This window comes from Phyllobates terribilis, unplaced genomic scaffold (assembly GCF_046119375.1).
Source record: "Phyllobates terribilis strain yellow unplaced genomic scaffold, ASM4611937v1 Scaffold_1__5_contigs__length_1240528914, whole genome shotgun sequence".
Lineage (NCBI taxonomy): Eukaryota > Metazoa > Chordata > Amphibia > Anura > Dendrobatidae > Phyllobates > Phyllobates terribilis.
In genome coordinates, this window is record NW_027362761.1 from 979,690,931 (window position 1) to 979,702,146 (window position 11,216).

Sequence of the window (11,216 nt, forward strand, 5' to 3'; positions counted from 1 at the left end):
CACACAGCCCCCCCCAGGCAGAATCGTGTCCCCACACAGCCCCCCCCCAGGCAGAATCGTGTCCCCACACAGCCCCCCCCCAGGCAGAATCGTGTCCCCACACAGCCCCCCCAGGCAGAATCGTGTCCCCACACAGCCCCCCCAGGCAGAATCGTGTCCCCACACAGCCCCCCCAGGCAGAATCGTGTCCCCACACAGCCCCCCAGGCAGAATCGTGTCCCCACACAGCCCCCCCAGGCAGAATCGTGTCCCCACACAGCCCCCCAGGCAGAATCGTGTCCCCACACAGCCCCAATAATACAAAATAAAAAACACCCACACTGCTTGCCTAACCTCGTTTCCCCGGTCTCTGCTGTGTACTCTCAGATGCACAGGCTCAATGATGGAAGAGGGAGCTGATGACTCCCTGTTACATCATTATATTCATATGTATATGCATCCCAGGATACAGATACCAGTGACAGTGAGAGGCTGCGTGAGGAGGGGCAGTGGGCGGCCACGTGGTGCAAGAGAACACTGTATAAAGCCCTTTGGCTTTCTCGGGCAGCACTTTGCCCAGGTCTGATGTAGAGCAAAGCATTGTTCACAAACTTAGAAGAGGGTCTTTACTGTGGGAGCAGTATTAATTTTCTTGGACTGCATACACCAGCAATAAAAATTGCACGAGCCCATAGAAACAATCTAAAAAATGAAATAAGAACATAAAACCAAATTCTGTTATGAAAGTCACATTTAATTATGTTAAATCTGTCACCATGAAGCAGACTGGAATATAACTGGTTAATGAAAAATAAAGTTTTTCTTAATTACAGCCCCGGGAAAACCTCAAATTCTTCATATTGTTCTATAGAGAAAATGCTATTGACAAAACGCATCAAACATTGGTGAATCGCCACATGTCAAATGACACGTCATAAAATAACTTTAAAAACATATTAATGTTTTCATGTAAAAGCAGACAACAACCTAGGTACGAAAAAAAAAAACAAAAAAAAAAAAAACACTTTAGTTCTTTAGCAAAACACTCCAGTTAAGAAAGGTACGATTTTTACCTATTAAAACTCAAGGAGAAAAAAAAAAAAAAAAAAAAAATGATATCTACTGTATGTAGCACGTAATGCAGAAAGGAGGTGGTATCTATTTTTTGCATTTAAAGTGGTCATCCCACGAATATTTATCATGTATCCACAGAGGAAGCTGCAGCCACAAAGCGCCTTCTATTGATACTCATTGCTCTTTCCACCATCGTTCAATAACGAGGACCATGCACATTATGTTGGTGGATTACTTAATTGCTAATCTTGCAACACTATACACCTAGGCCACGATTCATCAAGATCAAGATTTTCTTGCCGGTCTTGATGAGGAGTCAGACGCTCCCGATTCATGAAGAATAGCACGCCTCTTAGTGAATCAGGAGTGTCAGGCGAGTGGCGTGCACCTGCATTTCTGGCGAAAGGAAAACAAGTGTCCATCATGAATTAAGCCAGCATTGGCATCATGCCCGCTCCTTGCCCACTTTGGCAAAGCTGGGAGAAACTGGGGTGAAAATGCCAAAAGTCGCAAAACTTAGCACAATTCAAAGTTTCAAAAAAAATTTTTTTTGAACATTTTCAAAAGCAATTTATGCCAGAATTCTACCTAAAATTTGCTTTGATTAATCTAGTCCTAATTTAATGACTTCTCTTTTTGACATTTCCATATTTTGTCCTATTTTAAACACCTTATTTTGGCTCAGTGCTGCTGAGTCAAAGTATATATTTTTAACCTTTTTTTTTTTTATATATATATGCAAGTTGTTTTTTTTTTTCCTTTGATCTCTTCGATTCAATAAAATATCTTTACACATTCAAATTTATGAATGTGCAGTGCTTTTTGTGTGCATATTGGTTTTGGAATTGTGTCCACAGGACTGGTGATAAATGTATGGTTACTAGAGGTCCAAACACTGACCCCCACTAATCACAAGATCAGAGTTACCAGAGTGCCATGTAAAAGAAGCCGTATTGTACATAAATGTCCACAGATCCAATCACTTCTATGAAGCAGTAATGCGCATGAATTATCACAGCTCCCATGTGCCGTGTTACACATGGACCCCAGTTCTATTAGTTAGTGGGGGTCCCAGCAATCATTCCCCCCAGTGAGCATACATTTATCACCAATCCTTGTGGATACAAATAAATGAATTTCATGTGACAACCTCTACACAAACATTTGTTATATGAGATCACGTGGGTTTTTTACTGCAGGGGGCAAATTTGGAAAGCGAGATTCCTCATCCAGTAGTGCCAAGTCTTCAACATCTTGACCACAGTACTTCCTCTTGCATATTTTTACTACCACCTTCTTCTTCAGGAAAACTTTTATTGCCTCTCTGGAAGCCACAGCTTTGGCATTTTCTTTTGTTTTGCCACAGCCCATGCCCAAGTACACACCTTGGCATCGCAGTTCACACACTATGTTTTCCTGAGTGGTCTTATTTTGTGGCAAATCTGCCAAGTCCTTCAGAGGCACAAAAGCAATGTCCAGTGTAGAGCTTAACGACTCCACAGAAGAGGTTAGCACTTCTGTATGGTTGAGGTTGGGGCTGAATCCCCCTGAAGATACCAGCTTCCAGGCTACTCTTTTGTAAAGTCTATTAAAGAAAGGCTGGCGGCTCTTGACTTCCTCAGAGGTCAGTCTGCGAGCACTTTTTCCTGTATTAGCTTGTGCCTGGGCTTTTGTGGCGGAGCGAGAGTAACTGTTACTTTTCGATTCCTGAGCAACAGACTGATGATGGCCTACATCTGTCCTTTGTGCTTCATCGTGAGGGGCATCCGCAGGCTCAGCATGTGAACTTTCCAGGTAGTCCGCATCTGAATTACTCCAGGTCGTATCAGTAGATCGCTGCTCCTTCGAAGGCTCATCTTCTACCCCTTCTGCATGAAGGAAAAAAAAAATAAAAAATACATATTACACTTAAGTTTGTACATTGGAGAAAACTGGTGAGTAACATACAGCAGAATACTATAGTACTATGGTCAACAAGTGACCGTGTATCTAGAGGTGCACCCAGGCCTATATGCCTTAGTCACGTGTATATTTTTGGTATTGGCATTGAAGTGGGGAGAATCTTCCAATTACAGATTTTCTCTGTAGGCTCCACTTCTGGTTTTAACTTGTGCATATGCTTGACCCCTCTTTCACTTCAAGATAATGTGGGGTATTTTTAAAGTGCCTTCATACATTATACAATAATTGTGCCCTTAAAAAGAGATAAAAGAGCAGCTTAACCAAGCCATACATATGCTATAGCTAGTGGCATAACAATACTGCATGTTAATTCAATAAGGAAGTCAAAGCGGTTCTGCAGCAGCTTGTCTGCCAGGCATTTTGTATCCTGTATGTCTGTAGCTTTCTTGATGGTGAGACTCAGGATGCTGCAGACATGTAATTATCGTGTATGGACCGCTTTCGTTTACACCCACACAAACCGATTTGCTGCAAAAAATTTCCACAGTAAATCTAGAAAAAGACACATCGCAAATTGTGAGAATATTGGTGGAGATTTTCTTGCAGGTTTGGAGTGGTCGACTATATAAAAAAAAAATCCCTCATTATATATGCATTCCATCTTTTCTACCTCCCTCTTGGCGATGCTTACATGGCCTCCGGCAATGACATTTCAGCACACGTGACCACTGAAGCGGTCACGCACAGATAATACAGTGCAGTAAATACAGGTGCATCTCATTCTGTCAAAAAGTTAATTTATTTCAGTTCTTCAATACAAAAAGTGAAACTCGTATACTATTTAGAGTCATTACAAACAGAGTGATCTATTTCAAGTGTTTATTTCTGTTAATGTTGATGATTATGACTTACAGCCAACGAAAACAGAAGTCATTATCTCAGTTATTTTGAATAATTAACAAAAAAACTCCTGCAAAGGATTCCCGCGCATTTTAAAAAAAAAAAGGTCCCTTAGTCTGTTTCAGTAGGCTCCACAATCATGGGGAAGACTGCTGACTTGACAGATGTCCAGAAGGCAGTCATTGACACACTAAGTAAATTTAACCCCTTAAGCCCCGGAGCATTTTCCGTTTTTGCATTTTCGTTTTTGCTCCCCTTGTTCCCAGAGCCATAGCGTTTTTATTTTTTGGTCAATATGGCCGTGTGAGGGCTTATTTTTTGCGGGACGAGTTGTACTTTTCAACGCCATTACTAGTTTTACCATATCCTGTACGGGAAAACGGGAAAAAAATTCCAAGTGCGGTAAAATTGCAAAAAAAAGTGCAATACCACAGTTGTTTTTTATTTATTTTTTTTACCACGTTCACTGAATTCTAAAACTGACCTGCCCTTCTTATTCTACAGGTCATTACGAGTTCATAGACACCAAACATGTATAGGTTCTTTTATATTTAAGTGATGAAAAAAAATTCCAAAATTTGGTAAAAAAAAAAAAAAAAAAATAGCGCCATTTTCTAAGACCCGTAGCGTCTCCATTTTTCGTGATCTGGGGCTGGTTGATGGCTTATTTTTTGCGCACCGGGCTGACATTTTTATTGATAACATTTGGGGTAGATCCGATGTTTTGATCGCTCGTTATTGCATTTTATTGCAATTCTGCGGCGACCAAAAAAAGTAATTCTGGCGTTTAGAATTTTTTTCTCGTTACGCTGTTTACCGATCAGATTAATTCTTTTTTTATATTGATAGATCGGGCGATTCTGAACGTGGCGATACCAAATATGTGTATGTGGGGTTTATTTTTTATTATTTTATTTTGAATGGGGCAAAAGGGGGGTGATTTAAACTTTTATATTTTTTTATTTTTTTTTATATTTTTAAAAACTTTTTTTTTTTTTTTTTTTTTACTTTTTGCATGCTTCTATAGTCTCCATAGGAGACTAGAAGCAGCAACTATCCGATTGCCTCTGCTACATACAGGGAACGAGCAGGTCCCCTGCATGCAGCAGAAATGGTCCTGTGCTATGAGCGCCGACCACTAGGTGGCGCTCATAGCGACAAGATCATGACAACCACAGGCGTCTGCTGCAGACCCTGGGTTGTCATGCCCACCCATCGGCGACCCGCGATCACGTGATGGGGTCGCCGGTGAGCGGGGCTTATGACGCGCTACCCGGAAGCGCGCGTTAAATGCTGCTGTCAGAGATTGACAGCGGCATTTAACATGTTAACAGCCGCGGGTGGATCGCGATTCCACCCGCGGCTGTTGCGGGCACATGTCAGCTGTAAGAATCAGCTGACATGTGCTCCGTTCCGTGAGGGCTCAGCGCAGCAGCCCTCACTGAACGGGCAGTACGCAAATATGCGTACTAATACGTCCCCGGTATTTAAGGGGTTAAAGTAAATTTTGCATTTCATTTGGAAATCAAGGTCCCAGAGTCTGGAGGAAGAGTGGAGAGGCCACAATCCAAGCTGCTTGAGGTCTAGAGTGAAGTTTCCACAATCAGTGATGGTTTGGGGAGCCATGTCATCTGCTGGTGTGGGTCCAGTTTGTTTTATCAAGACCAAAGTCAGGAAAGCCGTCTACCAGGAAATTTTTAGAGCACTTCATGCTTCCATCTGCCAACAAACTTTTTGGAGATGGAAATTTCATTCTCCAGCAGGAATTGGCACCTGTCCACACTGCCAAAAGTACCAATACCTGGTTTAAAAAAACAGTATCCCTGTGCTTGATTGGCCAGCAAACTCACCTGACCTTAACCCCATAGAGAATCTATGGGGTATTGTCAAGAGGAAGATAAGAGACACCAGACCCAACAATGCAGACGAGCTGAAGGCTGCTATCAAAGCAACCTGGGCTTCCATAACACCTCAGCAGTGCCACAGGCTGATCGCCTCTGTGCCACGCCACACTGATGCAGTAATCTGTGCTGCATTGCATGATAATGGGGCTAATCTTCATGCTGATCCATACTAGTACAGAACCAAACAAACCTGAGGAAGATACTTGGACTCCTGCCTCAGAGGATACACAGTACAGGTAAACAGATGGGTAAGAATAGCCTGCGTGCCACAGAAGGGGGGTTGTCGTTTTCCCTGTGCTTTTTGGTAAACAGTGTCTCATTTACTAAACATTGAAGCGATTACAGTCCTAATGTTTACGTCTATGTTCTGCTAACCATTGCTACTTGCAATCCCTCTTTTCTTCACCTTGGAAACCAGTTCATCGCGGGTTGTGTGGACTGGGGCATCAGTCACCTTTATATTTTCTGCCATGTTAAGGACTTTATCCATGACTGGTTGAGGATAACTAAGAAAAAAAAAGTGAAGAAGAATACTAAGTGTCCTGCAATAGTAGCTACAAAACACAATGATTTATACGTGTGGATGTTACTATGAGGTGCCTTTCCTGTTAGGACATCTGAGGTCAGAGTTTGGTTATTGCTTCCATTCACAGACTCAAATAAAGAAAGGCTAGTCCTCACCAGTATTGGGCCGGATTCATGCACACCATATGAAACATTTACCAATTGGTTTTTTGGAGCATTTTTTACTTTTTTTATAACTTAATCAGTAATTGAAATCTAAAACTACACACAAACGCCTTGTGGCGCCAATGGGGGTCAGTGATGTAGCTGTTTTCATAGTGTTCTTTATCTGGCATTTTCCCCATAAGATTCTCTACTTGACTTAAGCCCCCGTCACACTAAGCGAGATCGCTGCTGAGTCACAAGTTTTGTGACACAACAGCGACCTCAGCAGCGATCTCGCTACGTTTGACACGTAGCAGTGACCAGGCCCCTGCTGTGAGATCGCTGGTCGTGTCGAAATGGCCTGGACCATTTTTTGATCGTTGAGGTCCCGCTGGGTAGCATGCATCGGTGTGTTGGACACCTTACCAACGACCTCGTTGGCGACTCAGAACTGAGACACATAGGCGTGCATTTGAACTGCATCGTTATACAGGTCGCCATATCGTTGCTGCGTCGTTGGGAAGATCTGACTGTTTGACATCTCAACAGCGACCACACAGCGACGCAGCAACGATCTCTGACAGGCCGTATAGTTGTCGGGATCGCTGTAGCGTCACTAAGTGTGACGGTACCTTAAGGCCAGAAAAAAAGCTCAGAAATGCACGAGTATGAGACATAGGTTGAAAGTGGGTTTTCACATTCAGCATGCCATGGGCGTGCCCATGTTAAAAATAATAGAAACAGCCGATACTCACAGTACTGGGGTCTAACAGTTTCTCCACCGCTGCTCCAGTGATTACTTGCCAAAAGCAACGATGACAACAAGTCAGCAGCGATGCAGCGTCCATCAGTAACAATGAGTCCAGTAATTAGCTGCAGCGTTGCTGACTTGACGTCACCACTGCAGTTACACAATCACCTTTGGTGGAGACACAACATTGGAAGTGGGGAAGGTGGGTACTAGCTGTTTCTATTATTTTTAACATGGGGAGACTGATGGCATACAGAATGTGGAAACCTCATTGAATTCACTCATACAGGTTTTGATATTTCTTATAGCCAAGCACAAGACTGCTCAAACTGGCCCAGAAATACAAGGCTGTGATATAGCGCCGACCATACATATTACATTTACACTAAGTGGCTGATTATCTCTCTGCGGTTACCATTAATATGCCCAACTAATTTGGCTCATCAAGCACAGGAGAAAACTGACATCACTGACTCGTTGTGCATTACAGTTTCTGTGATAGACTCAATAGGTATGGGCAGATGTTCAGATCCAGCAGGATGTTTTCTGCACAGTAAGGGCTCATTCGCACATCCAGGTTTTAAGTAAATGTTCATGGACATGTGAATGAGAGTTCACAATCTGTTTTTAACTGCTTACTGAGTAGAGCACACCTCGGGGCGGTACTGGTAAAACAGCTTTTCCTTAATGCATCCAGGGCCAGGGCTAGTCCACAGTCACATATACAGGGAGGTGCAGGGAGTGGGTACATTACTATACACTTTAGGAATCAGTTTGAATATAGGTTTTTTTTTTTTTTTTTTTTTTTTTTAAATAGCCAGACTGAATTTCAAGATCAATAAAAAAAGAACCCAAAAAGTTTTCAACCTTACTCCTGGGAGAGGAGCTACCCCCAATGTGTCTGTGCTGCCAGGATACTTAGTGGCAGGGCCGCCATCAGGGCATTACTGCACTTACTGGTGTATGGGGCCCGGTGAGCAGAGAGCCCCCTCCTCCCCCTCTGCTTACAGGGCCCTAGGGAACTGAACTTGTGTCCTCGCTCGGACACAGGTTCACTTTAAAGCTATTGCCACGTGAGAGTCTTCCCGCACGGCAATAGTTAACGGCCGCCAGTCAATTACAGGCCGGCAGCTGGCGTCACGCGCACGTCGCTGGCGTATGACGACAGTTCCAGCCTGTGATTGGCTGGCCTACACTCCTCACATCAGGAGGAAAGAGCATCGTCGCTGGAGCAGCAGCAAGGTAAGGAGACATGGGGTGGGGGCAGGATGTGGGACATTATTACTGTAGGGGCTATTTAAGAGATATTATTACTGCTGTGATGTATTTTATTTTTGAAGATACTGCTTTCAGTGGGGAGGGGGGTCCTGTTACTGTGTAGGGCGACACTACGTCACTTTTTTTCTTCATCTGGTGTAGTGTAGAAGTTGGGAATGTGCTCTGTAAACTGCTGTAGATAACTTATTTTCGGCAGAGACGTGTCCTGGATGGAAGAAGTGGCGGCAGTCTGTGTTGGATGCAGAAGAAAAATGAAGTCCTTCATCTTCGCCTAAAGACGTCGCTGGTGAGTCAGTGTATTACCTGTACAGTGACACTATACACTACATACTATACACAGGGCTCCTGTGTATAATGTCACTTGTGATCATTGTATTATCTGTACAATGATAGTATACACTGTATATCATGTGCAGAGCTCCTGTGTATAATGGCACTTATGGTAATATTAGTATTGTTTGGTTTCTTTTTTTTTTTTTTTTTTTTTATTAATGATCAGTATTGTAGTAGTCAGTCACTATATCATGGTAATGTTTGGTCTGGTCATGGTGTGGTGGTATTTGTTCCTTGTATGTAACATTTTTCAGTCACTATGTGGTGGTAATATATGGTCTGGTCATGGTGTGGCGGTATTCCTTGTATGTGGTATTATTCGGTCACTATGTGGTGGTAGCAGCTTAAGAAATCTTTTGGCCAAAACAAAAGCTGCTGGCTATGTATTTGATATGGGGTTCAATGGGAACTGTTAGGCTGTGTGCCCACGATGCGTTTAAGCGTTTCAGCAGTTGCAAAAACGCTGCAGAAACGCTTAAAAAACGCATGGTAGAAGGCCTGCCATGTTCCCCAATGATAATCCGCATGTGCTGTGCACATGCTGCGGAAATTTCCGCTGCGGATTATCATTGCGGAAAAAAACGCAGCACTACCAATTATTTTGTGTAAGTGCTGCGTTTTCGCCGCCATTGACTTGCATTAGAACGCATGGATTACGCATCACTGTATATGTAGATGAGCATTCCATGCGTTCTAGTGTGCGGATGGTACCCGGGTCTAGAGAAGAGGAGACTCTCCTCCGGACCTGGGTACCATAGAAAACTGTAAAAAAAAGAATAAAATAAAAAATAAATATATACTTACCTTCTGACGGCCCCCGATGCGCTCCTCCTCGCATGCCGGCAGTTCGCGATGGACTGAAGGACCTGCGCTGACGTCATAGTCATGTGACGGGTCACGCGAAGCTGACGTTGGCAGGTCCTTCAGTGTACCGCTGCCGGCAAGGGAGAATGGAGGGAAGCAGGACACCGGGGACCATCAGAGGGTAAGTATATATTTATTTTTTTATTTTTAAACATTCTCTCGGGTCACACTATATAAATCCATGCCGTTTGCATGGATTTATATAGTGTGACCAAGTTGACAAGCACTTTCCAAGTGATGCTAAAATCACTTGGAAAGCGCTTGACAACCCGCATGCGGAAATGCATGTGAAGAACGCTTCACTTCCGCTTGTCCCTGGCAGGAAAACGCATGTACAATCCGCATGTGTTTTTTTCTGCCAGGGAGATGCGGAAACGCTCAGGAAAAGGGGGGTGCCCAGCCCGGCACCATGCGGTGCCAAGCCCTGCAGCAGGCACCAGGGGCCACACCTGACGAAAGGCTGCACTGGTTGCTCTTACCGACAGCCGGTGAACACGTGGTTGCTCCACACCATGGAGTAGGCAAGCAACCGGTCCAGGCCCCGGTGGTTGGAGCCGAGAGGCGGCGGCGGCAGCTGTTCGTCCCCGAAGAAATCTGTCATGTTCCGCAGTATGAACTCTCTCCGGTGCCGCCACTGCTTGTCGGACTCGCACTCGCCTCTCACACTCTCCACCCAGTCCGCCGTCTCCCGGTTCTGTCTGAGGAACTCGGACACATCATCTTCGCCCGCCATCCCCATCCAGGAAAACTGGCAGCGAAGCGGTTCTAGTGGTAACTCTGGAGACACTGAACAAAACTCCGACCACACCGCCTGCTGTACGTCACTGCCCCTAATCGTACGTCAAGGTGCTTCCGCTACCGCCACGTGACTGGCTGCTGATTGTGCGGCGCCATCTTAGGTAAGGGTAGATGCCCACAACCACTTCTCACTGCAGGCGAATGTGCTGGACGCCGGGCTTCGTGTGTGGAGACACTGGTGAGGTGGGCCCAGCATGGCAGCAGCCATAAAGCAGTTTCCATGGTAAAAATATATAGCCCAGCACCATGAAAAAAAACAGCTTACCGTCTTAAGGACAGGGCGAATTTTCACTTTTGCAATTTCATTTTTTTTCCTCCTGTAATAAATGCATAACTTTTATAGTGTTCAGTCGGCGTCGTTGTAGGACGGCTTATCTTTTTTAGTGGGGCGAGATATAGTTTTGAAATAGTGAAAAAAACAATTCCACAATTGTTTTCTGGGTTTGTTGTTATGGAGTTTACTTTGCTTCAAAAATGAGGCGGTATCTTTGTTATGGAGATCCCAAACTTATGCTGAGTATTTACTACCTAAAAAACTTGTAAAATAAAAAACCTATGGCTGCTGTCACCGTACTCGTAGAAGCACAACTTCTGTGTCTTCCTGCTGATGGCGCTGTGTCAGGGGTTGTTTTTTGTGGAGTGAGCGTAGTTTTTACTGATACCATTTTGGGCTATATTAGCCTTTTAGATATAATTTTTATCCCATGTTTTAGGGAGGTGATGTGACCAAAAATGGCAACTCTGTCATTTTGATTTTTTCCATT

The 11,216-nt window shown here is 44.1% G+C and overlaps 1 protein-coding gene across 2 annotated transcripts; it reads right to left on the reverse strand.

Moving 5' to 3' along the window:
- Positions 1–730: 730 nt before the first annotated feature.
- CDKN2AIP (CDKN2A interacting protein) lies at positions 731–10,502 on the reverse strand. Of its 2 annotated transcripts, none has more exons than XM_073643287.1 (3): positions 10,134–10,502; positions 6,135–6,265; positions 731–2,921 (listed from the first exon to the last, which is right to left on the reverse strand). In XM_073643287.1, exons 1-3 carry the CDS (start codon positions 10,391–10,393, stop codon positions 2,221–2,223), a joined length of 1,092 nt encoding a protein of 363 aa, XP_073499388.1. In that variant the 5' UTR covers positions 10,394–10,502; the 3' UTR covers positions 731–2,220. The 2 variants fall into 2 exon arrangements, with proteins under 2 accessions (XP_073499388.1, XP_073499398.1); XM_073643297.1 differs by having other exon boundaries at positions 2,790–2,921; positions 6,166–6,265.
- Positions 10,503–11,216: the final 714 nt, after the last annotated feature.

Coding starts and splice junctions, on each gene's coding strand:
- CDKN2AIP (XM_073643287.1), bottom strand. CDS start 10,393: ATGGGGATGGCGGGCGAAGATGATGTGTCCGAGTTCCTCAGACAGAAC. Junction 6,266..10,133: donor CACGTGTTCACCGGCTGTCG/GTAAGAGCAACC, acceptor TTTTTTTCTTAG/TTATCCTCAACCAGTCATGG. Junction 2,922..6,134: donor AGGGATTGCAAGTAGCAATG/GTTAGCAGAACA, acceptor TCCTTCATGCAG/AAGGGGTAGAAGATGAGCCT.